Source organism: Suricata suricatta, chromosome 3, assembly GCF_006229205.1.
Source record: "Suricata suricatta isolate VVHF042 chromosome 3, meerkat_22Aug2017_6uvM2_HiC, whole genome shotgun sequence".
In the NCBI taxonomy this organism is placed as follows: domain Eukaryota; kingdom Metazoa; phylum Chordata; class Mammalia; order Carnivora; family Herpestidae; genus Suricata; species Suricata suricatta.
This window is the reverse complement of record NC_043702.1, coordinates 162,446,713-162,473,274: the sequence shown is the minus strand read 5'-3', so window position 1 is coordinate 162,473,274 and position 26,562 is coordinate 162,446,713. Positions and strand designations below refer to the sequence as shown.

Sequence of the window (26,562 nt, the reverse complement as noted above, 5' to 3'; positions counted from 1 at the left end):
GTTTCCAGGGACAAGCCAGGCAGGGATTAAAGAGACACAACAAGAAAGGCAGATGTACCCCCTTCGTTGCAGAAATAGGTACCAACACACATAGTCCTTTCAGGCAAGCTCTGAGAGCTTCAAGCCCTCAGAAGACAAACAATGTCATCCTGCCTCATTTACTCCCATCAATTCTTAAACAATATCTCTGATGTTATTTCCTATTACAAAAGTTGCCGTTACTTTACAAAATTCTTTTCGTAGAGTGTTTAAAAAATGTTTCTTGCTTTCCTCAATGTATGGAAATTGAACATTAACCACAGGGACTGGAATTTATGGTTTCCCAATAGTTCTCAGGATACAAACATTAGAAAGTGAAGATTTCACTGACCACTCTGAAATGAATGGATGGATGCATGAACGAAAATGGTTTAGCCCCTCCCCTGTGCAAGTTATTTTTTGGTATTATTTCCTTTTTCTGAGGTACCATTAAGAAGGAGATTTTTAAAAATTAGTTCTCAATTTAGAGAAGAGAAAGATGAGGTTCAGAGAAGGTAGCTAACTTGCCCAATATTACACAGGATTTTATCCGGGTCTCTTTTATGCAAAGACTGTATTTTCTTTCTATTATATCATAGACGAAGTGTCACACTCAAGAGTCATCTTTGGCTCATGTATGAGTCACTTTCTTGGCTTTATCACCCAGAGGTTAGGATCAAAAAACCAAAGGCTGACATCTTCACAAGTTTAAAGGAAGGGACCACCGTCTGTTATAACAAAGCAAAAGAAACAGAGAGGCCCATTATGTGAACCCGTCTGTCTAGACAGATGACTAAACAGGGGTCCCTCCAGGGTTAGACTTGAATTTCCTTCGTTCAGCCTGCTGGATATTTAGCAATAAAAAAAAGGAAAAAAAAGAAAAGAAAAGAAAAAAGAAAAAGAGCGCTGCTTAAGGCTGCAGTGCTAATCCGTCCCCTTCCACGCTACCCAGAGAGCCGTTTAAGTCATTCCGGTGCAGCGCGCATGTGTTAACGATTCAAGCAGAAATCAGATTGAGACAAGAAAAGCCCAAAAAATACTTGTGCTGTCTGGCTAAAGACCCAAGAACACAGGCCTCGCTGTCCCTTTATAACTCCAGTGACAGCAGTCTGACCTCACAGAGGGACCCGGGCGCAATCCAGGTGTCCCCCCCGCAGGACTATCCGTGGCAAGGCTGCATCCAGGTGGGGCTTCTCCTCTTTCACCCGGGCTGGCTGGCATTTCCTTGGCCTGGTCCTCCCGTGCCCTGGGGACTCTGCACTTTTTCAAACTTATAATATGAAAAATGCTCCTGCCAGCTGAAGAATCAGGATCCTTTCATCAAGGCCAAGGGAGATAAGCAGAGGCTGCTGATGTTTTTACGCCTATTAATATTGTTATGCTTTGTGTACAGAAAGGTCTCCCAGGTAGGCAATTAGGAGTTGGCTACCAGACTGTGTGGCCCCAGGCAGAAACTGGAAGCTTACCAATTAACTAAGCCCTTTCTCATCTCCCAAGCAGTCCTTAGCAACACGCAAGGCGCTATTTCAATCATGGCCCATATTTGCAGAATTCATTCATTTAACAAATATTTATGGGATGCCTGAACCTACAACATTCCTTCATATGTATGGAAAGGGATAGGACTGCCAGGAACAGGTGATAGAATGTCTAGGGCCTTAGCGTGGTACCGTTCTGGGCTTTTAACAGGCATTCAAGGATACAGGCGGTAGTTTAAGTACCAGATTTACCAGCCTGCAGAAACACAACAATGATTACCACAGAAAGGTTGTTCTGACCAAGGCACAAAATGAGACGTGCCCGGATTTTGTATTACACACTCCAGTGATTCCACGGTGTGAACAGTTGAGCTACAAGGAGGCACCACACTTCACGGGCGTTCACGTCAGAAGAAGCCCCTTTCCAGTTCTCCACTGAGGAACGTGGAACCCACAGGAGCTAAACTCAGAAATCACCGCCTAAATCCCACGTCCATGTTCAAGCCCTTGGGTTCTGCTACCTGCCTTGAGCTTTCCTAGGTTTTTAGGAACGAAATACTGTGTTTAAGGGAAAAGAAGAAAGACATCCAAACATACCATTTTTTTCAGAAAAGAATAATTTCTTAAAAATAGAGACATATTATTCTCAGTGAAGGCTCCTTTTCTGACATCTCGTCCATTCATCCAAAATTTTATATTTAAGTGTATGTTCTCAGGGGCCTGACTGATAGGATGAGGTTTGGAGTCAGATAGACCAAGTCAAGTGCTGGCTCTGTCACTTATTAGCTGGGTGACTGTGGGGAAATTCCTCAATGTCTCTAAACCTCAGGTTCCTTACCTATCCAATGGAGAATGATACTTGTTTTTATCTTATAAGGCTAATATAGAGATTAGCGTGGTGCCTAATGTAGCTATTCGATAACTGATGGCCAGTGTTACCGTTATTTTTCACCTTAACGTTACTAAAGACAGAATCCGCCCCTTCCCTCTACCAATACCCCTACTCAAATATATGCCTTTTCTTCATGCAGAAATTCACTCATATTATAACAAGCTGGACAGAAAAATCATAGTTCTAACAAAAGCTATGGAAACCCCCAAAACAGAGGTTCCCTGCTCTAGCTGAACATTAGAATCACCTGAGGTTCTTTGGAACACTGAAGATTCCAGTTCCTCCCCTGGCCCCACTACCTGAGTCAAAACTTCCCAAGGTGGCCCCCAGCATGCTAAATGCCCCCCAGGTGACTCAGTGCCAGCGGCATGGGGCACTAGAGCCCACCGACAGCGACAATCAGTGCTTCCGATGAAGGGTCTGGGCATGTTGCTATCTGAAGTCCACAGCCAAGTGCCTGCCACTGTGCCAGCGAACCTGTAGGTTAGCTGTCCTTGGTGCTCCCTGACTCGTTTCTGGAAAGACTGCCCTCCCTCTGACACTCACGCTCAAGTCAACAAGCCCCGACGCCCTGTGGCCACAGTTCCAGAGCAGCCGCCCACCCGCCCTCCCGAGTGTGGGCAGCGGACGCAGTGAGTACAGTCTTGGGAAACGAAGCGACACTGACCAGGAGCACAGAGACCCACCCCTGCTGCCGGCACAAGTGCACACGAGTGGGCTCCACTTTAGAGCAAAGGTGCCATCCGACGGGATATGAGAAAAACGTGATCTGACCATTTCGATTTCAGAGGATCCAAGCCCAATGTCAGCTCGAGTCAGCAGACAAAGTTCACGTTCAGCAGAACAGCCCCAGCAGCTGCACCACGCGCACAGCGGCCCTATTCAGTGACACAGATGTCCGGCGTGCGCAAAACAATGCTTTCATTTTTTCCTGCTCTTTCCCACCACTGGCCTCGAGGGCAGGATGGAAAAGCTCATCATTTGCCACTACTAGGGAGAGGCCATGGAGGCGATTATGAGCCCACAGGACCAAGCCACCGAGCTCCTCAGGGGCCGTGAGCACAGATGGACGGCTGTCACTGTGTTGAGTCACACGGTGGACGCCCCATGCCAGTGGGGCTCCTCTCCGTTTGCTCACTAAATACAGCAAGAAGGAGTATTAGTCTAAGCAACCGACCTGCTAGGTCACTGTCAGGAGACCAAGGTTCATGTTGGACAGGATTCTAGAGAACCACACAGCATGTGACACTGACATTGTTAAACGGGCATGGAACTTACACGAGAGAAACGAAATAGAAAATTCATGCTCCCTCCAGCAAACAGTTACGCATCTTGTGACTTTTACTCTCCTGGATCATAGCCTGGGTCTTACTGGGGACAATATCTATCAGATACTGCTGGGCATGTCAGGACCACAGTGGTAGTCTGAAACCCTGAGGCTAAGGGATGTCACTACACGTTTGGGAGGTGAGCTTGAGTGTTAGGATTTCCCGGATACACATAAATTTCACATAATACATCAGGGCTGCCTTCAAAAACCCAGTACTACCAACTGAGCCGTTTACACGTGATAAAAATGGAGAATGACATTTATGTCTGTCTTATAAAGTCAACCTACTAATTAATCAGTGAATATCTATTATAAAAGTCCCCATAGTTCCACAGACGAAGCAAGAGTGTGAATCCAGTCACATCACACACACAATATAGAAAGTTTTTAACATGAATGAAATCATTCTTCCTTCCCCAACTCCTCCACCTACACTGTGGTAAATGGTATCATTTGTTCAAAATGTCTTCCCTCTCCCCTAGGCCCATGGCCCCCGGGCCCCCACCTTTGTTTTCCCTTCTTGTGCTCTAGAAATAAGGTGTGGCCAGCGGGCACGGACAGGGAAAAACTGCCATATCTCCTGGTCCCGCCAGGAGGCCACCATGCGCAGGTTAGAGGCTACTCCCTTATGTGGTCCCAGAATGAGGAGGATGTCATTGAGCAAAGCCACCGCCAACCCACAAATCCTTATAATATGAGTGAGAGATCAATTTTGGGGGTATGCCATTGAGAGGAAGAAAAAAGCTCTAGATAGCGACCTTGAGCTTTTAAAATAATGCCATATACCACAGAGTCCCATTATACCACAGCACATCACAGTATAACAGATTTTATATGCAACAGGCAAATTATGTCTTCTGAATGTATCAACCTTGGATAAGAAATACTGGATATACAAATCTTACCCCCTAGGTTCAGTATTCCCAAGTGGGTCTCCTTAAGGAATACATCAATTTTTTTCAAAGACCACACCACGTGCTCTGCTGTTTCATGATTCATTAAAATAGTAGTCATGTGGGGCGCCGGAGTGGCTCAGTCGGTTGAGGGTCCGACTTCGGCTCAGGTCATGATCTCACGGTTGGTAGGGTCAAGCCCCGCGTCAGGCTCTGTGCTGACAGCTAGCTCAGAGCCTGTAGTCTGCTTCAGATTCTGTGTCTCCTTCTCTCTCTGACCCTCCCTGCTCATGCTCTGTCTCACTCTATCTCTCAAAAAATAAAGGTAAAAAAAAAATTTTTTTAAGATAGTTGTAATGCGAACTCAAAGAGGAAGGAATAAGACAAGACAGCAAGCCTTTCTTTCCAGAAAGGACACACAGCTTCCTCTTCCTGTTTGCGGGCTGCCAAACAGTAATTCAGAGGTTGTTTCTCAAGCACCAGATATCACCTCCCCCAGGAAGACCGCCTTTTACCTCTCCAGGACAAGGTAAGCAATTCTTGTGACCTGTCAGGCATCTTACTTAGAATCAACCAAAATCTTTTTGGTTTTGTTTGGTTGGTGTGGTCCGCCTGACTTCCTCAGTCAGTTACAGGCTCCTGAGGACAGGATCCACCCTACATTCTTCCTTCTGTTGGCTGACCTAGCACAACGTGTGGCCCACAGGAGGCTCGATAGATCATTCTCGTACAGATGGGTGAGGGAGTAAGATCGACATTCCAGTCTTAGTGCTCAAAACTTAAAAGTTAGAAAGCAAACTCTGGCCCAACAGAAAGGTTTTTCGATGAATAAGAGACATAGGTTTGCAAATTCCCTGGCTTATGACCTCATTTCAAAGTTTAGGCAAAGGTACGAGGCACATCTGGATAGATCCAAATACGCTTCTAAGCCCAACTTTCTAGTTTACACAGAAAAAGGTAGTTTGTCATTCTTTCAGACCAATACGTCGTCACCAATGAGTTTAGCGCTCCGTGTCCCTGGCCACTGAGTCAAAGATGGATGTGAAGAGGCATTACAGCAAGCATGAACTCTCATTCTACCATTCCACACTTGTCAGCACAGACGGGAGACTCCAGAGGTTATGTGAAAACACAGATTGTTTCTTCCCAGAAAGGAAGGGCAGGTGAGTTGACGATAACTCGGGTATATTAATTTAAAACATTAAAAACAAACGATATTTTTCACACAGAACCCGCAGTAGCTTGCATATCAGATTACTATTAAAGAAAGAACCCAGCACGCTTTGAAATTCTCAATATAGTGCAATTTCACATGGAAAGGCAGCCACCAAATGCCATTGCGATGGACCACGAAGACCTCTTCACTGGACTTCACGCTCCTACATTGGCCACCCTGTGGACCAGCCTCAACGTAACAGCCACCAGGACAACCACCATCCTACCTCTTTTACTCAGAGGAAAAGCCACAGGCTTTACGAGAGCCTCCAAGGTGCTGCGTGACCTGTCCAACACCATCTCTCTAATCTCCTCTCCTAGGACACTTTCGATAATCCTTGAACATGACCAGAGCAGCACTGGCTGTCCCCTTTGCATCCTTAAGCAGATGACCTCTGCTTAAACACTACCTCTTCCTTAATCCTTCCATGCCCCGCTCATCTGAAATTCCAGCTCCCTTCTCCATCCCCAACCCTGCTCCACGTTCTCCCCTCCAACATTTTCAAATTCTGCCACTTATTTAATGTTTTAAATTCATTGATGTTTCTTCCTCCAAAATGTAGACCTCTCTAAGGAAAAGTTTTTTTGCTGTTTTATTTCACTGATAGCATCACTAGTGCCTAGATTGGTGCCTGACACATGACAGACACTCAGTAAATACTGTGGAATGAACTAATGTATTATGAGAATGTCCCTGTTTTTCCCACAATCTCTGCATGTATGTGACATTTACCTTAAATCTGTACCTGTATTTGTAATTAATGTAGAGATCTTTTCATTAAAGGCTTTTGGGGAAATAGTATTAACACTATTAGTCATTCTTTCATACTTCACTAGCGTGGGATGGTTAGTGATACAATCCACGTAGAACTAGACATTTCTCTAGTTTGATAGTCAAAAATCCTACAGTAGTTATAGAATATCCATAATGTGTGACTGGATTCAAAATACGGTTCCAAAATAACTGCACAAATACCAAGTAATTTATCACTAACTTTTCTTTTCAATAGCTGATCAGACTTGCACCTGCTCTAATACCTCTCGTTGAGAAAAACATCGTTGGGAAAGAGCAAACCGCTGTTCCTCAAAGCTGAGTTTGGCTGAGAGCATAGAGTTTACATTCCATTGTTGGCTAGATTCTTACCCCATGGAATGTCTGAGAACAGAATTCAGGCCATGAAGAGGTCAGCAGTGCTTTGACCAAACACAACCTCAGGAAATTAAACATTATACATGGACTTATACATTATAGATGTCACTTACACAAAATATGTGAGTTTTCAAAAGTCTCCTCCCACTCACTGTCGCCCAGTTGAAGACACTTGAGTGGAAAAATTCATCCCCGTGCATAGCTTCCAAATGAGGCATCCATTACCCCATGTGTCTAATTTATTTCCTTACACACTCACTGCCCCCTCTGTGGTGAAGAGTGAGCAAGGGAAATGTGGGATACTATTGACAACAGCCCTACTTTGGGATCCGCAAGAGGGAGAATGGAAAGCACAAGGCCACGCCTCTGGGTTAAGGGTCCTACCCTGGCAAAGCCAGCTGATCAAACGGAGGCCCTACTGGATCTGAGTCCTTCCACGCTGGAGGGCCGTGAGTACACAGAACTGCCCAATCACAGCATCCACAGTGCTAGGGAGGTGAGGACAGCCTTCAGTGCCTGTTTAAATGTGCACTCGAGGGGTGCCTGAGTGGCTTAGTCGGTTGAGCGTCCGACTTCGGCTCAGGTCATGATCTCACAGATCGTGGGTTCGAGCCCCGCATCGGGCTCTGTTCTGACTGCTAGCTCAGAGCCTGGAGCCTGCTTCGGATACTGTGTCTCCCACTCTCTCTGACCCTTCCCTGCTCATGCTGTCTCTCTCTGTCTCTCAAAAATAAATGTGCATGCGTGTCAGCTCCGCCCACCCCCACGGACCCTCACTCGGCAGGTCTGGGACATAGTCAGGGAATCTGCTTTCTCTGACACCTCAGGAGATACAGATGCAGGCCAGGCTTTGAGAAACACCACCTTTAAACCTTAACGGAGCCACTTATAAGCCTCTCTCTCAGTAAATTCTCGAACACAAAACAAAACAAAAACAAGACCAAAAACCACCTGAATTTGCCCTCATCACTTTTCATACACTGATTCACAGAGAGCCTGTTCCCGTTGCATACCTTCTGGATTTTTCCATCGTCTAAGGAAAAGCTTCAGGCAGGCTAGCCTGATCTCCACCACGATTTCGGGGGGTGATGAATTTAAAAAGAGAAAACTGATTCAGCAGCCACGTGGGCCGTGAGGAGCAAGGACCATCTCGTCCTCCAGAGGATTTTAGTTCAAGCTGATGCAGCATGGGCACCGCCAGTCCAATGGCGGGTGTCAGAACGCGGAGTTACCAACTACACCCTGGTTGGAGGGTGAGAACAGCAAGAGGCGCCACAGGCCCTGCTCCCTCCAGCCGCTCCCAACGTCTCCTTGGAACGGAGAGGCGGTTCACACAAGGTGACAGGGATGGCCCTGGAGCTGCTTGGCACAGGCCGCCTCCACTTAACGAGGGCTCAGAATCACACTCAGCCTGGAGAAATTCACCCTGACCCTGGACACTTGCCCCCTGGCATCCACTCACTTACATTTTTACTCAATTACTATTTCTAAGAACAGAGACAAAAAAAAAAAAAAAAAAACCACCCAAAAAGCAGAGCCCCACTGCTTGGCAGTCTTCTATGGAGGGTCTGAAAGGGGGGTGCAGGGTTGTCCCGCAGGCCTGGAGCCTGGGGGGATGGCAGGGCCTCCCCGGCCATGGGAATCGGCATGAGCTGATGCCCGATCTCTCCTTTCCATGCCCTCGGAGACACTCCTGCTTTTCCCACACTCACTGAAGACCAGGGTGGGTTTCCAGTGTTTTTTTCCCCAAAGAAAGAAGGAGGCTCGCAGCCATTAAATGACCAAAAATAAACCCAAGTGAGGAGTGTCTAAGAGGAAAAACCATACAAGGAAGCAGAGTGGGCCTCTCCACTTGTTTATGAGGGGAATAAAAGTTAAAAAGGAAATTAATCCGAAGTAGTCACTAAGAAAATGATTTTTAAAAAATTAAGGGGACAAGATGCCAAAGGGAAAGCAAAAAGAAAGAAGCAATGAAGTTCGGGATCTCTGTGGTCCAGTGGAGGGCATGGGGGCGGGGGGGGGGGGGGGGGCCAGACCTGAATTCAGATTCTGGCTTTGGCACGCACTAGCGCTGGGACTGAGGACAAGGTATTTCCGTCTCCAAACCACGGTCCCCTGACACATGGGTGTCATCATCCTGGCCATCCCTGACCCACCGACATGGGGGAGGGGGTGCGGATCAGGAAGATGCGTCTTAAGTGCCAGGGACATAGGAAGGATTCAACAAATGTTTTCTTTCTCTCATTCTATCTTCCCTTTCCTTTTCCAAAACGCTAGTGGGGAAAACACCAGACAATTAACTCCTTGGTTTAGATAGTGAAATAAAATACAAACTACGGATTGAAAATAAAATACAATCTGTCTCACAAAAGAGAAATGTAAAAGCAAGGATTAAACTTTTCATGCTTTTCACATGGAAGCTCTTAGGCACTTCTGTTCATGACAATATATGTATATTCTCAGTAGAATCATTCTTTGTGAGGAAACCCAGCCTAGACCACTGTAAATAAACTACTTGAATCCTTCATTCCTTGATTCCTAAGAAGCAAGGTTAGGTAGGCATGGTACTTTGCAGAGTAAGAGATACCAGTGAATCAGATATCTATAAAGGTAAAAAAAACAATTCTTTTGACCCTGTCTGGGACTCTGCCCACATTTAGCATCAATATAATCCAAACCTTCTTGGGGTCTCAAAAATGTAAGTAAACCAGTGTCAGGATTGAGAGTTCATTTAATTTCTTCCTGAACATGGATCAGGGACAGTTTCGGACCCCTGAGTTCCTGAATATCTCGGGATCATCTAAGTCCTATTCTTTGCTGTGGTCTCTCTGCTCAGCATACAGTAGGCACTCAATAAAGGCTGACTGAATTGATTAATGTTTCACATCAGAAAGCACTGAGACCTCTGGCTTCAGTGCCCCCGGCCTGGCACGTGGCGCTGGCTCTGAGGGGTGCGCACTTGTGCTGAGGGTCAGGACTGGGTGGCCAGTCCTCATGTCCAGTCAGCCAACGGCCGGACCCATGACAATCCATTCTCATGCAACCCGGAAATACACTATGAAGGTCACAGATAATGACAACTTCCCCACAGGCTTCCCTATGAAGAGGAAAAGCTCCTTCCCCTTCAGTTGACTTCAAGAAACATTAATTGAGCAACTACTGTATGCCAGGCATAAGAGCATTGATGTAAAAACGATACAAACAAATGACACTTGATATTTTGGCCATGCTGTTCAACCCCTCAGAGAGCATCCTCCCTGGGTGGGTGAGGGGGTCCGCAGATCCGTATTTCAGATCACTGTGTCACCCCTGGAACATACATGTCATATACCCACCATCCATTCTTTCACATATAACAATCAAGTCATCATTTTCTCCAAAGCTATTCATAGCTTTTTCTCATATGAACTGTGACTGAGAACTGGGGGCACCTTCACGTCTATTCAGCTGCAAAGCTGCACTTCAGAATTCTACGTTGCCTCTGACAAATTCCCCGCAGGAGACACACACTACAGATGGACTTGATATCACTACGTCAAATGAGGTATAAAGCGGACAAGTGTACTCACCAAGGTACCCACAGAGCACCTGGGAATGTCTGGAACACAAGCTGCCCACAGAGCCAGAAGGTGTTGTAACAACTGGGCAGACAGCTAGGAGTTTTAAAAAGCACAGTCATTAGCTATTGCACGGAGGACGCACCTTGCACAGACCTATACAAAGATTCAAAGTCGATGGGGGCTCTCTGAACATACTTATTCCCCCACATATCTCATGTCCAAGGGGCTACAAAGGATTCTGGATTCTGGTCCCAGGTCTATTGCATCTCTTAACCACCAGCCATGCTCCTGGATTCTGTTTTCCCTTTAACACTTGGCTCTCGCATCAAAATAACAATGTACAGCTTATAGATGGATATGGTAAAATCAATACCGTGACTTACATTAAAGATAGGAAGGGCCTTCAGCTCCTTTGACAAAAGACAGCCTCACCCATTATAAATGAAGCTGGATGTTTCATGTGGTTGGCCTACATTTCAGTTTTCTTAAAACCCCCATCGTCATTTCTAACCCGTGCGTGAAAACTCCTCAAAGAAGTTAAAAATGCAAGTGGATCTTGGTTTGGGGCTACTGAGCCACAGTTGAGAAATCTAGGGCCTGGGATGGATTAAACACACCTGCCACGATGAAACTGTGAACTTGTCTTTCTCTAAAGGAACAGCAACTGCGTCTTATACATCGCCCACCATATTCTTATGAAAGAAAACACACCACAAAGTACCTCTAATTGAAAACACTCTAGAGCGTTCTGTCTGGGGTGGAGTCAGTGACAAATGGATTTTTGCATAAGAACATGTAGACTGAGGGATGCCTGGGTGGCTCAGTCAGTTAAGCATCTGACTACAGCTCAGGTCATGATCTCATGGTTTGTGAGTTCAAGCCCAATGTCAGGCTCTGTGCTGACAGCTCAGAGCCTGGAGCCTGCTTTGAATTCCATGTCTCCCTCTCTCTCTCAGCTCCACCCCTTCTTGTGGTCTCTCTCTCTCTCTCAAAAATAAATAAACATTAAAGAACAAAACCTGTAGACTGAAACCTTTGCTCAGTCACTCTGCGCTGGCTTCCTGTGAAACTCCCAACAGAACCCTGGATTTACCCAAACTTCCATTTCTGTACAATGAAGCAAACTCCTGAGGGGCTTTAGAAGATCACAGTGATGCTGGCAAAGAAAAGGTGATCAAGGGGTGCAGCAGAATTAGCTGTCTCTCTTGAATCCCTGACTGGCTTCACGGCCTGGTGTGACTATCCTTCCCTAGCTCCTCACACAGATGTAAAATCCATGTGCCTTCCGTTCACCTAGGGCACGTCTTCCTAAAGTACTAGCACTGCCTCTCCTCAGACCTGACTTAAAACTTCTTTTGACAAAAGACAAAAGCCTTATGGGTGGATTCCTCTCTCAATTTTTCTTCCTTTACGTTCTTTTCTTTTTTGTTTTTGGCCAGATTTGTGCCTATTTTCTCTCACTTTGAAAATGGATAAGGAAGCCTTTTTTTCCATACCCTGTAACTGACCGTCCCCAACCTTCAGCCCCACTAACAAGCCCCAGATGCCAGGCTTTCCCATTTCTGGGGGCTACGCCCTCCAGGCAGAGCCCTCTGTCATGGACAGCACAGGACTCTGGGCGGCCAGCATGGAAGACGCAGGCCGAGCAGCCAGCTTTCCCCAACGAGCCGCTATCATGTTGGCACCATATGCCGTTACCAGCTGACGTCTGCTCACATATGTTCTCACCAACAAGCAACCATGTTGTTTATTTTTAGAGCCTCCCCACAGCCTGAACAGGGAGAAAATTCCCTCAAATAACCCGTCAGCAAAGACAGGAAGCCACACTGGGTATAAACTGTTTGTCACAAGATTAGCAAGTCAAACAAAATCCTCATTCAGAGCTGACCTCTAACAAGAGATGCTGAAAGTTATCTTAAATAAAAATCTCCAAGACTATAAGCGGCAAAAGGCAGACTATGCAGAGGAAGTCGCTTGGTGAAGCAATACTTTTTCTTCCAACTATGGCCCTGTGTGGTTCTTGGGGGGATTTAACTCCTTTTCCTGGGAAACAGCACCTTCTTCAGGCCAGTGGATGTCGCGGTGCCGAAGAGGGACAGTTTTAGTAACAGAATCCAGACCCCTGATATGCCCCAGGTCACCCAGGTCACAGGGAGTCTGGGTGGGACCAAGGCAAGGTAACTACGGTCATTTGCAATTTCCAGCAAGCAGTCCTCAAGTAGGCACCTTTGGTTTACTTTTACTCTGCTATAAAGCTGCAGTATTAAATTTTTTCTTTCCTTATTTTCTTGTTTTGTTTTGTTTGTTTTTAAGCAAAGCCAAAAGACAGGGCGCTCTGGTGCTGATCCACTGTGCAGAAGCAAAGACCGGAAATTGGATGGAGACAGAAGTGATGCTAATAGTGATGATTTAGGTCAACTAAAGTGATTCTTAGGTTTTTTTAAAAAAAAAAATCAACCTCAACAATCCACAGGACTAAAGTGGCACTGTGGTAGGAATACGCGTTTTTAGATCACTGTGGCTTTGGGTGTGTGTGAAATGCTTTATAAAGTGTGAAAACCTATGAACATCTGCGACATGAATTCGTTTTAGGGAAATCATCGTTTTTAGAAGTCCTTGGGCATTCACTGATTGATAGCAGAGGATTCTCACTCATATAAGTCGGAAGATAGAAATGGTCCTGGCTTAAAATTTTGGATGGTTAACTTACAAAATGTCCAAAAGATTATGATATTAACTATAAAAGTTTTAAGGTTCCTTTAGCCTGTGATGACCCAGCTAAGGAATAAAGCTAAGAAACAAAACAAAAATACACAGTGTTTCCAGAGTGTCTCTCTGAGTACCTGCCTACGGATCACCTGACCCTCTTGTCCAAGGGCAGGCTTCTGGAGCCCACCTTAAAACGACCGAATTCCAATCCAGATGGAGGGTAGGGGACCAAGGTTTGGGAATCTGCATGTATAATAAGCAGTCCTCCTAAGACGGGGGATTCTTCTGCATGGTAAAGTTTGAGAAGCTTTGGTATAGGTTTTTGTGACTTCTACTTCAAAAAGGACTCTTAAAAAACCTCGTTTGACCTTGAGGCAATCCAACCAGGTGGATCAGGGAAAAATGAGACCCTTATAAAGTTTACTAGTTCTAAGTAAGGAGTGGTTTTTTGTAGTATGAAAGCGTCTATGAGAGAGAAAGCCTTTCCCACTGCAAGATGGCTTCAACATAATTAAATGCCATTACAAATGCTCCAGTAAACTCAGTGTCTAATTGGTCCCCGCCTCACCCCTTCCAAACCTGCCCCTCTTTCTCGTGACTGCAGCACTTTCTTACGTGGTGCTATCATCTCTTCCCAACACTTACTACAGTTGAGTTTCTACTTAGAGAATTCCCAGCAAATGTTACCGAGAGATGACACACTGCTGATCCCAGATGTGCAAGGACTCGGGGTCAGCTGGTATCAAGACCCTCTTTCTAGAATCCGGATACCAGTGCCAGAGGACTAATGGAATTAGACATGACCCTCTGCACATGGTTCCATTGTGATGGTGATATTTTGTGACAGTGGAATTCTTCTGAAATATATCTCTGCCCAAGACAAACCATTACCAGTCCCCTTATTCGCTGGGGGAGAAAAGGACAGGTTTAGTGAGTGGGTGAAACCGTGGTAATTCAGGATTTAGCCATTAACCAGTAACTTCCATGAACTCCCATTAACATACTTAATTAAGGCTTTATACTATGAGGAGGTACAAATGAATGACTAAATTATTATTCAGATCAGCATGATTTTTAACAGACTTATATATTAATGTATGTATGTATGTATGTATGTATTTTTGAGAGAGAGAGAGAGAGAGAGAGCTGGGGAGGGACAGAGAAAGGGGGACAGAGGATCCAAAGTGGGCTCTGTCCCAACAGCAGCAAGCTTGATGCAGGGCTCGAACTCATGAACTGCGAGATCATGACCTGAGCCGAAGTCAGATGCTCAACCAACGGAGACACTCAGGTGCCCCACAGACGTGTCTAAAGGTGAGAAGGGATGCTTCAGGACTGGAGGAGTCGGCCAAAATTCAGCTTTGGTTCTGCTCAGCTACTTCCAGTTAAAGCTAGGACCTCTGGCTCCCTCCTATCTCTGTTTCTTTCCCACTAATATCCAGAGCCCCAAACGCCAAGGTATGAGCTTGGATGTGGAAACATTTCACCCTCAGAAAGCCCAAAAAGACCTATGAGGGAGCAGTTCCTTTACCAAACTGCCTAACTTCAGGGGGAAAAAACAGTCCTCAGTCTGTGCTTTTTTTTTCTCCTTCTAAAGTAGAATCTGAACATCATCCCCTCTTTTGGGTGCTTTCTCAGCCAGCCACTTACTTCTAAGAGTTTATCATAAAGCAAGTAGCAACAACTCCAATGATGTTCTCGTTAAGACGTCAAAGCAGAAGTGAAAATGAGAGTAAGCCAATGGATGGGAAAATAAATGACCAAATAAGAACCAAACTCCCAAAGGGAAACGTTACTGCCGCATCTTGTCTAGAGAGAATAATCTCTGATCAATTTGATCTAAAAAAGCATTGAATGACCAATATGAAAATGGATCCAAAAGTTAAAAATTGTATTATATTTTCCCGAAAACTCCCATTGATGTTTTGAAAACCATAACTATTTTAGTGTGCTTAAAGGACACTAAAAAGTGCCTCCATATAGATTTTCAAGGGCTACCGGCCTTGTGGTCTTTCTCAAAACCAAACTTTGCATTCCTATTCACGAGATGAAGTAACAAATAAGGATTCTTACAACAGCTTAAAGTTATGAATGAGTAGTTATTTGTGAACTAGCTTGTCAAGACAGATGTGGTATTTGTCAGCATGGTGTGGGTCAGATAGGGAAAGCCAAATGAGCAGAGCCAAGGTCTAAGTCACAAACATTTTTCTTTCTCTTGCAGGAGCCTGGAAAGATGCTACAGTATTTCCTGAAACAAACAACATCTCCAAAAAAAAAAAAAAAAAAGAAAAAGAAAAGCAGCCGTATTCTCAAATAGACAGTTCCAGAAAGCAGTGTCTCTGTTTCAGGACAGCCCGCTTCCCAGTCACCAACACGGAGGCAGCAAGGAAGGCCTGATGGAGGGTGATGCTCTCGCTGAGAGACGTGTGCAACAGAAGAGCAAACGGCTGCAGGGCGGGGCTCGGAAATGCATTGAACTATTTTCAGAAGGTTCGAGCTACACAACCTCCATAAAGTATCTTCCCTAGGCCTTAAATCCCTCAATCCCGGTGGGTAAAGGAGTATCTAAGCCCCACGTTCCCAACTTGTCAGGTGACAACGTATCCAGGGCTCATGTGAGAGAATGAAGGGATGGTCCTGGCCCACAACAGCTTTGTCAGCTATTGAGAAATCTAACAGACGCTATGTCCAGTCAACGCAGCTCCTCTTGGACGGCGATGTTTCCTCACACCCACGAAATGGCTTCACTCAGCTGTCCCGGGAGAGCAGGAGGCTACCTCACACAGAGAACGTCTTGCACTGTTAACAACCACCCAGGGCCTGGTGCGGCCTCTCCTCTCTGGTGTCACCTCCCAAGCTTTCATTTCCTCCTCAAACCCTTTGTGGTAACACTTGACCACCCTCTCTCCTTCCTGTCATCCATCTTCCTCTTTGAGACTTCTACTCCCTAACGTTATGTTGCTGCTAAGGCCTTTTTAGAAATGAACCACCTGACAGCTAAGAAACTGTTGTGGCTGGTGCTTGGTTATGGAGGTGAAAGGAGGTCCACCACAGTCTAACGCTGGCTGCCTGGCCTGGCTAAGCCTCGACTCCAAATGGCCTGGCTTATTTTCAGCAGCCTCCCACTTGGTGGGAGGGGAGGCGGGGCAGGGACAGAAAGCCTGAGAGGAAGGACTGAACCAGGCCTAGAAGCACCTTACACAGCAGCACCCTCTCAATATTAGCTGCTTAGGAAAAAATCCCTTCCTTCCTTCACTGGATTTCAAACTTTCTGACCGAGAGAAAGGTAAAGGGGTGGATGCTATGTGAACCATCTGCATAGTAAGAGAGTTCAGTTAAAATACTTGAGGGGTGCCTGGGTGGCTCAGTCAGTTGAGCATCCAGCTTTGGCTCAGGTCATGATCTCACAGTTCGTGAGTTCGAGCCCCGCATTGGGCTCTGTGCTGACAGCTAGCTCAGAGCCTGGAGCTTGCTTCAGATTCTGTGTCTCCCTCTCTCTGTCTCTCAAAAATAAATTTAAAAAAACATTAAAAAAATAAAATACTTGACACCTGTGTTCCCTAAGCATGCATAGAGCCCTTGAAACAGTTGGTAATATCTTGAGGTGTCAAAAAAAATCAAAACTGGAAATTAATGCACTGAACATGCACCACAAGATGCCCGGCTGGGCGCGGGCTTCCGGTTTTTCATTCCAGAGGTGGGTTTCAGCAGTCGGTGGCTCTTAGAATTTGCTAAATAGAAACTGAATCATGCCTTCACTTAATTCCATGTTCTATGAGCTTCTAGCACATCACTCTGTGCTATGCGCACACGGGCCTTTTTTATGCCACAGCCATTTATGTAACTTTGCATAGTCACCATGGTTTAATATGGCTGAAATATAGATTGTCTTATAATCCATGGCAGGTTTAATTAATTGGCAATGATATGTCTCTCCTAGTGGCACAGGGAGCAAAAGCACATCTGGAAAATCCACAGGGTCTGAGATTTAATGCAAAGCAGGCCTAGGAGGTGCCCTGAGAGGCTGCACTCGGTAGTTTTTTACACAGGTCTTCGTCAGCTCTTTGTGACACTAGAGGACGTGTGTTACTGCCTTCATCTTTATTTATTTTAAGTTTATTTATTTATTTTGAGTGAGAGAGAGAGAGGAGGAGGGGTAGGAGGGCAGAGAGAGAGAGAGAGAGAGAGAGAGAGAGAGAGAGAGAGAATCCCAAGCAGGCTCCATGCCATTGGGGCAGAGCTGAATGCGGGGTTCTAACCCACTGACTGCAAGATCATGACCTGAGCCAAAAATCGGATGTTTAACTCCCTGAGCAACCCACGTGCCCCTTTCTTTATCTTTATAAGAGAAGAGACTGAGGTCAGGTTAACAAGGAACCACAAAGCGACTAATGGCAGAGCCAAGATCGGAATTCCGCAGGAAGCGACTTAAACACTCCTTAGGCAGTTTGGATCATGGGCACTGAACCAGCTAAGTCACTAACCAGCTAACTAAAACAAGACCACGTCTTAACAATTGCCATCAGGGTGCCTGGGTGGCTCAGTCGGTTGAGCATCCGATTTCAGCTCAGGTCAGGATCTCACGGTTTGTGGGTTTGAACCCCGCATTGGGCCAAAGCCTGGAGCCTGTCTTCGAAGTCTGTGTCTCCCTCTCTCTCTCTGACTCTCCCCTGCTCAAGCTGTCTCTTTCTCTCCCAAAAATAGATAAAACATTAAAAAATAAAAAAAAAATTTCCATCAGCCTTGTCTTTGATGCTACCCGCATGCCCAGGACCACACCAACTTGCCTTCCCAAATACACTAATTCTCTGAAAGAGACAGGATGACTCCTCCTTCCACCAGGCCTATCAAAACTTTGGTGAAGAAATGGCTGCAGTTCAAGACCAAAGCCAGGGACTTGATAAATCATCATTTTTGTATCAACCACATATAGAGATAAAAGTTGAATGTGTAACAGGCAGGGAAAAAGACCCAGGGTTGTATCCATGGCTTCAGAGGTGTATTGCCTTTTGTAGGGAAAGAGTTCAGAGCTTAACAATATAACTTGCAGTAGGAGAGGAAAGATCCTACTCTCTCATGGATGTGCTACATCATTTTGCAAGAGGGCCAGGAAAGTCATGCTCTCCACTTCTTGGTCTCCATTTTAGGGTCTCGATTATTTGTGGTAACTAAGAGCCTTCCTCTCAATAAGGCACATCCCTGATAGAAATAGCCAAGGCCACGTCCTCATATGTCCCAGGGAAAATGCTAGTTCGGACTTCGTAGGGTTACTTGTGAGGATCCAGGGAGGACATGCATGTAAAATATTTCAGACTGTGCTCAACACATCATCAGTGCCCAGTGAAGGTCAGTGCCATCATTTTCATTCTCAGCACGATGCTCTTTATTATCTGAAAAACTGGAAACAGGAAGCGTACGGGTATGAGAAGCCCAGTGTCGCCGTTCCCACAGTGACGTGATCCATCGGGCACATTCTCCCTGAGAATGAAGAGGAGTAGAGTTCATCTCTCTACATCCCCTGGTCCTGATGCTTGGGAGCCATAAATCCTTCATCTGGTAGGTCAATCTCATTCTCTAAAGGGAAACCTTCATTCATTTACGAGGCATGTATTGAGTGAATGCAATGCACTAGTTTCTGTGAGAGCCAGCTCCTATTCTGAGGCAGTTTCCAAACCAGTGAAGAAGACAGCTGGAAAACAGGGACATGTTCCCTACGGCAAAAGCGAAGAGGCTGCTGTAGAGATATGGTATCCGTCTTGTGGGGCTGCAGGGGTTGAACTAATTCACACGTCAAAGGGTTTGACATCTGACTAAAGCCGGAAGGCTGTTGAAAGGTGTCAAAAGATGGATCTCCAAGTGGAAGACACCACATAGACAAAGGCCCAGAGGCGCAAAAAACAAATGGCCCATTTACATAAAGGCAAAGAGGGTGCTGTGGCTGGAGGGTAGTTTTTCTGCAGGGATTTAGCAAGACGTGAGGCTGAACGAGGAGGGGCCAGACCCTGAAAGGTCCTCAATTTTATCTAAGAAATCTGAAATCTTACGTAAGAAGCCTAAATTCTCAAGGTTTCCTATCTGAAGACAGACACAGTAGACATGGTGGATTTCCAGCCCCTCCCGTGTTACACAACAAAGGTCACCTAAAGACCGATCCAGGTGAGCAAGGGACATCCATCCATGGAGTGGAACTGATACAAAGAAAAGAATGAAGCGAAGGTACCAGCGATAGTCCAGCTGGGGGGAATAGTTCCCAGAGCCTCACTTTTAATCACATTTTAATATCTCTAAAATATCTCACCATTAATGGCACGTTAGAATTAATTGCCAGGGATATTTCTTTCTTGGTGCCACAGAAAATAATGGTGCTTCTTAAAATCAACGATGTTTGAGATTCAATGAATTCAGAGCTGCTAAGAAGGCCTCCGGAGCGCCCCACGCGGGGCTGGGCGCTTCTGTACGCAGGTCGTCCCTCCATCTTTAACAACCCTGGCACACAGGTTCATCTTCATCTTCAGAAGTGAAGAAAGTGAGGCCTGGCAAACTGAAGGTAACGGCCATGCAGGCAGCTTCTCCAGAACAGCTGAAGAAGAAGGTAATGCAGAGACTTCGGAGAAGAGGTCAAAGGGCAGTTTTATGCAGAACCAAGACCATCAGGCCACTCAGGGCGCAAGGTGGCGGCCACTGGGCAGCGCAGTTCAACACCCACTTCCGGATCTCAGACGTTAGAAAAGAAACAAAGGGCTACCAAACCCGGGGTGGAGGGGGGAAGGGGGGGCGTTGCAGCGGGATGCAAATTTCTCCTAAACAAGCCAGGAGGCCGGCTTTCAGTCTAAGCAAACCCATCCAAAAATTTGTAGCGAGTTATGAAATTTAAAATACCTGGAGAACGCTGAATTCCTCGGTTTGAAACTATCTTTGTTTTAAGAATATTAAAAAACAAAAGCGCACCATATGGTTTCAAAATGACAATGGAAACATTTGTTTATCTGGGCCCGAGGCCCATTTCATCACGCTGTTCCGAGTCTGCAGAGCGCAATACACCCTGCAGGAGAAAGGCTGCCTGCGCAGAGCGAGCACATCTGGCAAATCCAGATCCTCTCTCCAGGATCCTCAGGACCGGAAATGCTACATCAAGGCAGCTGAAAGGGCTGTGTTCAGAACTCCTCGCAGCCTCTCTGCCCGAAGGCTGCTCACCTTACAGCAGAAAGCAGGAAGGGGGGGGTGTGGAGCGGCGGCAGAGGCGGAGGGGGGGGGCGGGGGGGGCGGAGTCAGGCAGAGATCCACCCGGGGGTCGCCCCGCACAACCGCCCAGGGCCGGGCTCCTCCACTCTGTTTCCCTAACCTTCTAAAAATGCAGCCTGAAGTGTGTTGTAATCTCTGGGCGAAGGCCTAAGAGTCGGTGACCTCCTCGGTGCTAACCCAGATTTGATGTGGGATCAACAGTGAGTCATTAGCCCTTTTTTTTTCGCGTCTCAGTTTCCTCTAGGAAAAATGATCTGTCATTCTTTCATATCTTTATATGAAAGATGCTCCGACTAGGTTACATCAGCGTCTTCTCGCCTGGGGAAAAGTCATAATTTAGAAAGTGCAGCTCCGTGAATAGACCCCAGGGGTCGCTGTGGAGACACTGAGGGCTCCAGGTCCCTCTGCCAGGTCAAGTGGTCCCCCCACCTGCCCCTCTAGCTTCGCAAAGCCTGGCCTCCACGGGATGGGGGCGCCTCGGGAGAAGCTTGCGGCGAGCTGGTGTCACTTAGCAACAAAGACCGCCCAACTGCTTCAGCTATAAACAGCATCTTTCTTGCAGTCTTTGAAAAGTAAAAGAAGGAAAGGAGAGGAAATCCTGAAAGAATGTGACCTAAGTTAAATGGAACCACAGTTAGGCACTGGAGTTAATACAAGCAATAATACAATTAAAAATGCAGAAATTAAAGTTTAGTCAATTGTGTATTAATTAATCATGGTAGAAGTCAAGGGGTCAAATCTGAATCTGCCTGTCTTTGATCTCTCTTTCTTTCTCCTACCTCTGCAGGCACAGAATCCTAAAAAATAAAATCCCTGAATATAAAGCAAAAATACTACTATGTTCCAGCAATTGCTAATATTGTCTTTCATTGGGCAACGGGCCAATAGTCCAGCAATCTGTATAGAGAAAGACATGTCCATGAATAGAATCTTAAGTCGAATTCACCAAAACCAAAGTACTATTGGTATTCATTCTACATTCCATGATTTCACTTGGAAAATTACAGGGGAAATAGAAAAAGAGATTGTTTGTTATTAAATGTTCAACAATTCCTGTGAAACAATTACAAAGGAAACCTCATTGTGATGTCTCAGGCTGTAAATCTGAGTTTATCTCATTCAATATGATAGAATAAACCAACACAATTATTTACTTTTTTCAGTTGCCTCGGTTGGAGAATCTACTCTTCATTAACACGAACTGCTGATTTTCTTTGCAAGGAAAATCCAAGCCATTTCCTCACTGCTTTTTGCTCTGTTCTGACTGACATCACATTGCTGTAGCCTGAAGTGACTGATGGGTGGCGCAACATCATTATTTAGGCTAAATGAGTGGGGAATTTCAATGTCTTCAGTTTAGGTGGCTGAAGATCATAACACTAGTGTATAAACCACACAAACTGGTCCAATACATCCTCCCACTTAATTAAGATAACTTTCAGATTATCTTTCTATTCAGTGCTCTCATTGGAATGTCCTTTTGATCAGTTATTTTATTTTTAGGATATTACTTTTAAAATGGTACTCCTAGCAGGATTGAATAACCTAAAATAACTACTAGGCTTACTGGGGATTCTCAGCCTGCACGTTACTGACATCTGGGGCTGAACCATTGTTTGATGTATGTGACGGTGGTAGTGGTCCGGGGAATCTGTCCTGTGCATTTTAGGGCGGTTAGCAACAATACTGGCCCCTACCCAGTCAATGCCAGGAGCACCCCTTTCCTACCAGTCACGATAACCAAAACTGTCTCCAGACCTTGCCACAGGTGCCTGGGAAGGGCGGGGGAGGGTCAAACCACCACCTGTTAGGACCCCAACACTGCCTAATTTGTTACGATGAAAAAAAAGTAAGAGGAAAGATAGAAAATGAAACTTTTGCCTTCTTTTCTTGATTGTCCAAGCCTCTACAGATTTTAACTGTCAATCATTTGCATTCTCGTCCTAGTTCATGGAATCACTCCCCAAATTTCTAAAGCTTTGTGCAGTGTCTTTCCAATGGATGTGCCTTGAACTTCAAATGGAATGTCAAAAGGACTAGACGTCCACTAATTCCCACTGGGTAAACGATCAGTAAACCTTAGCATAACTCCACTTTGAGCCTTAAACTAACAGCATGTGAAAAGATCAATATGAATAAATTCAAAACTAATCAGACCCCTTCTTTAAATGTTGACACAGTATTATTTATATCCCATAAATACCTTCTTGACTAAAATTCATCCTAGGAGATTGGCACCTGGCCAGTTCTATTCATATTTACTATATTTATACAGTATGCTGGGCCAAGGATAATATTTAAAACAAAATATGCCTGAGGGCATATACAATATCTCTTATATTTTTACTTTTAAATCTCCACATTGCCAAAAATATTTAGTCTGAACTGCGTAAAATGTCCCACAAAGGGCTATCAGCAATCTGTAATGATATATAGCTCATTGAGTATAATTAGAGCATATTTGTAATATTTGAGCTGAAGTCACTCCCTGAACACTAATAAGTTGGTGGTAAAAAATGAACCAGTGATCTTTCCCATGCCTTCATCTCTGGGGCTTATGACCCTTGCCGGATTCACTGCAAGAAATGACAGGCACACCCCTCCCAACAGCCACTTCAGTGACGCCCGAGTTAAAAGCTGAGTGGAAAGTTCTGAAGAGGGGAAGCTGATCTATAAGCCAATGCTATGCTTCCAGTTTGCCCTTTAAAAATATGGTGGAGTGATTTCTTCTTTTCTTCCTTTTTTTTGGAAGGCTTCACTATATTCCAGTATAACTAGAAAGTGCTGGAAAATCAGTTAACCTACTTTTCTATAAAATCATCCACAGCCCTTGCACAGTAGTATCGAATCTGCTCTTAATATGGGTTTCTGCTCCTAAACGTACATAGAAGTCTGTATTCTTTGTATGAAAACTGATAGGGTAGATAGATAAGCATACTGGACTTATCAGAGCCTTTACTCTATTTGGTGGCCGGAGGTGGGATGGAGAAGAGAATCCACACTCTGATCTTCAGTAACGCCCTCTGAAATCCCAACAATCTGAGAATTTTTCCAATTTGGTGAGCATCATTATCCTGGGTTGGATCATCTCAGCAATTTGGACTGAGATGTGCCAGAAAGAACAAGCAATCAACACCCTCTTAGGTAACTTGCTCTCTCCACACCTGTCTAATGAGGAGGAGGAGATCAGACCTCCCGTCTGTTATAAAAGTGCTGGCAATTCACTTGAACTTTCACAGGTAAATACAGTTCAGATTCTATATGACCTCCCTACCCGCTTGACCAAACACCGGTAGAACAGATACACGTGCTTGAGAAAGCACACTGACTCAACTTTCTGTTTGGTATCAAGCGTTCTGGACCAATGACAGTGAACTCTTTCCTAATATCTCCTTGGCTCCACCCCAGGTAGAAAGCTTTACTTCCTGAGGGGAATAACCAGGGTGTGTGTATTTATCACCAGGCCGGCGCCTAATTACAAGAATAAAACCATCCCGTGTCTGCTCTGCTCTTGAACAAGAAGTGGAGAAGCTGCAGCCAAAGAAAGGTGGCCAGGAAGACGGGGGTTAGACCCACGGGCTGCCATTCTGAGACCCGCGAGTACTAGACCTGGGAAACCTCTCAAGACCTAGGACTCGTCCGACTAAAAAAAACTATTAAAAAGGAAAAAGTACCACCCTGCAATTTGAGCCTCTAGGACAAAACTACTAAGATGGCCGTATTATCTATTTAGGCAAGACACAGAGACTCTGTGAAGGCAGCCAGCAAGTATATAGGGCATGGAAAGGGGAGGAGAGAAATGGGCAACCAATGAAAAGTTTATGACTGGGGATTTGGAATAGGCAAATGTAGAAGCTTTTTTCCTTCTTCTTCTTCCTGGTATTTAACCCTCTCAGGTATCACTGGAGGAGGATGCTTGTTTTTTTTTTTTTTTCCTTTTTTTCCCCCCTTTCTTTCCTTTTTTCTCTACCCCCTTAAGAACTTAGATGTCATTCGCAGCTAACTGTCCTTTTCCCTTCCCCCCTCCCGAAGGAACTGCTCCATAAATCACTTCACTCCGCTGCTACTGTCTGCCTGCTGCCCTCCGAGAAGCCAGTTTAAAAAAAAAAAAAATCGGCTGTCTTCTACTCTACGTGAGATTTAGGAATGCACCAAGGTTACTGCGAGGAAGCCGAGGGCTCGCAAGTAAGAAAGATAAAGGGTAAACCCGAGAGGAAAGTGATCTGCCCACCAGCGGTCTTAAGACAGGTCTGAGTGAACTCTGGAAACTAACGTGAAGGGAAACACTTTTCAACATCGTCAGAAACGAAGTTGTCCTTTCTACCACTCCAGGTGAAATCAAAAGGGGACGTGGTGACAAGGGCTCGCCCCGGGGGAGTGTAAACACCCCGCTTTGGCAAACAGATGGCAGGAATGGAGGGCTCCGAGTGATTTTTGGAGGGGGGTCTCCGAATCGGGTTTTGTGTCGGCGATGCTGACATTTTTAGGGGCGTTGGAGACAATAGGGAAGGCTTGGGGAACCCGCTGATAGGTCGGCCCGGAAAGGGGAGCCTTCCGGAGAGGCTAGCTCGGAGCCACTTTTTTTAACCCCTCGTGCGCCGGATCGGCGGGCTCCACGCCACCCGGAGCCAAGAAAACAAGCCCACCGAGGCGTCCCCGTTTAACCCTGCCCAGGGGAGCGCCTCTCGTTTGACAGAGGAGGGGGGGCTGCCTCCTGGCTGGTGGCCGAGAAGACACTTTCGGGGCCCAGAAGGACAGAATCGCGCCTCGTGCGGGACCGAGGCGTTGGGGGAAGGGAGAAATGGAGAAAACGGAGTCGAGAACGTTGCCGACTGCAAGCCTAGCGTTCTCAGGCACACGACTGGCGAGGAGGTGGGTAGGACGCAGGACGGGCGAGGGGGGGGCGCAGACGGGACCCGGAGCGGGCAGGGCGAGCCCCGGAGTCGTGGCGGCTCCGGGAGCCGCGGGCAGCGCTACGCCTCGGGGAATGGGAGCGGAAAACAGTACTTACTTTCCGAGGGGAAGAAGGGCGGCATGTCTATCTTGTAAACCTCCTTGGCGTAGTACTCCTCGTCGCTCCTCTCGCGCTCGCAGGCGGCCGCCCTCCGGCTCGCCTTCTCCTGGAGCAAGTCCCTGGTGCTGTTGTAGATGGAAATCACCTCCGGGGGGACCTCCTCGGGCTCGGGGTAGTCTTCTGGGGGGCTGGTGAGCTTCAGCTTGCTCAGGATCTGCCCGCGGATCGCCTCGATCCTCTTGCGCATGAACTGGTCCATATCGAGCGTGCTGCAGGTAGACAGGCTGAGCGCGGCCGTGACCACATGCAGGATCAGAAAAGCGCTCAGCACACAGTAGTGCATTTTTTTTAAAGGTGGAAAAAGTTGTTTAAAAAAGTAAAAAAAAAAAAAAACCCACGAAGGGAGAAGAAAAAAAAAAAGAAACCGACAACTCTCAAGTACAGATCAGGTAGATTTTTTTTTTAATGCGAAACTTTTGCAAACAATCGAGAGTCAACGTCCAATAGGAAAAAAAAAGGTATCTTGCTTGAATTCCTTTAAAAAGAAAATGCAGGTCGTTCCAAAAGTGGAAATATTAACACACGGTGGGCAGGGAGAACCCTAACTTTGGGGAGTAAGAAAAAGTTTTCTTGGAGCGACGAGATGGGGAGGGGGGAGGAAAAAAGAGACGAGTGGCTATTAGGCAGGAATAAATTTAAGAGGAGGAAACGGAGTTCAGTGTGTCAGTTTCGGGTGCGGAGTGGCGGATCTGAACTCGGCTCCTCCGGCCAAGAGGGAAGAGATGGAAAGGTCCCGGGGCTGGCAGCCGGCGAGCTGGCGGGAGGGGCGCCGGGAGCGCGGTGCGGGGGGCCGCGAGGCCGGCCGGGCGGTGATTTAGGTATTTAAAGACGGAGCGGTGCAGCCCTGCCTTCCACTGCGGCGCTGAGAGCTGGAGCAGCCGCGGCTCCGGAGCGGAGAGCGCACACGTGTGTGAGTGTGTGAGTGTGTGCGTGTGTGCGTGTGTGCGCGCGCGCGTGTGCGCGCGCTGGGGGCGAGCCCGGCGCGCCGCGGGGAGGCGGCT

At 46.3% G+C, this 26,562-nt stretch overlaps 1 protein-coding gene and 1 long non-coding RNA gene across 3 annotated transcripts in view; one reads left to right on the top strand and one right to left on the bottom strand.

Annotated features, from left to right (window-relative positions):
- TGFB2 (transforming growth factor beta 2) overlaps positions 1-25,883 on the bottom strand; it is an 84,776-nt gene extending 58,893 nt beyond the window's left edge. The window contains exons 1-2 of one of the 2 annotated variants that reach the window (XM_029935654.1): positions 25,499-25,883; positions 10,546-10,629 (exon numbers count right to left, since the gene is read on the bottom strand). In XM_029935654.1, coding sequence (XP_029791514.1) covers positions 10,546-10,629; positions 25,499-25,844 — 430 coding nt within the window. In that variant the 5' untranslated portion in view covers positions 25,845-25,883. The remainder of the gene's footprint in view (positions 1-10,545; positions 10,630-25,498) is intronic. The other variant, XM_029935655.1, reaches the window with a different exon arrangement.
- On the top strand, positions 5,037-6,368 carry LOC115288380. The gene is made up of 3 exons (XR_003906971.1): positions 5,037-5,140; positions 5,589-5,774; positions 5,913-6,368. It is a non-coding gene; the product is annotated as an uncharacterized LOC115288380 (long non-coding RNA).
- Positions 25,884-26,562: the final 679 nt, after the last annotated feature.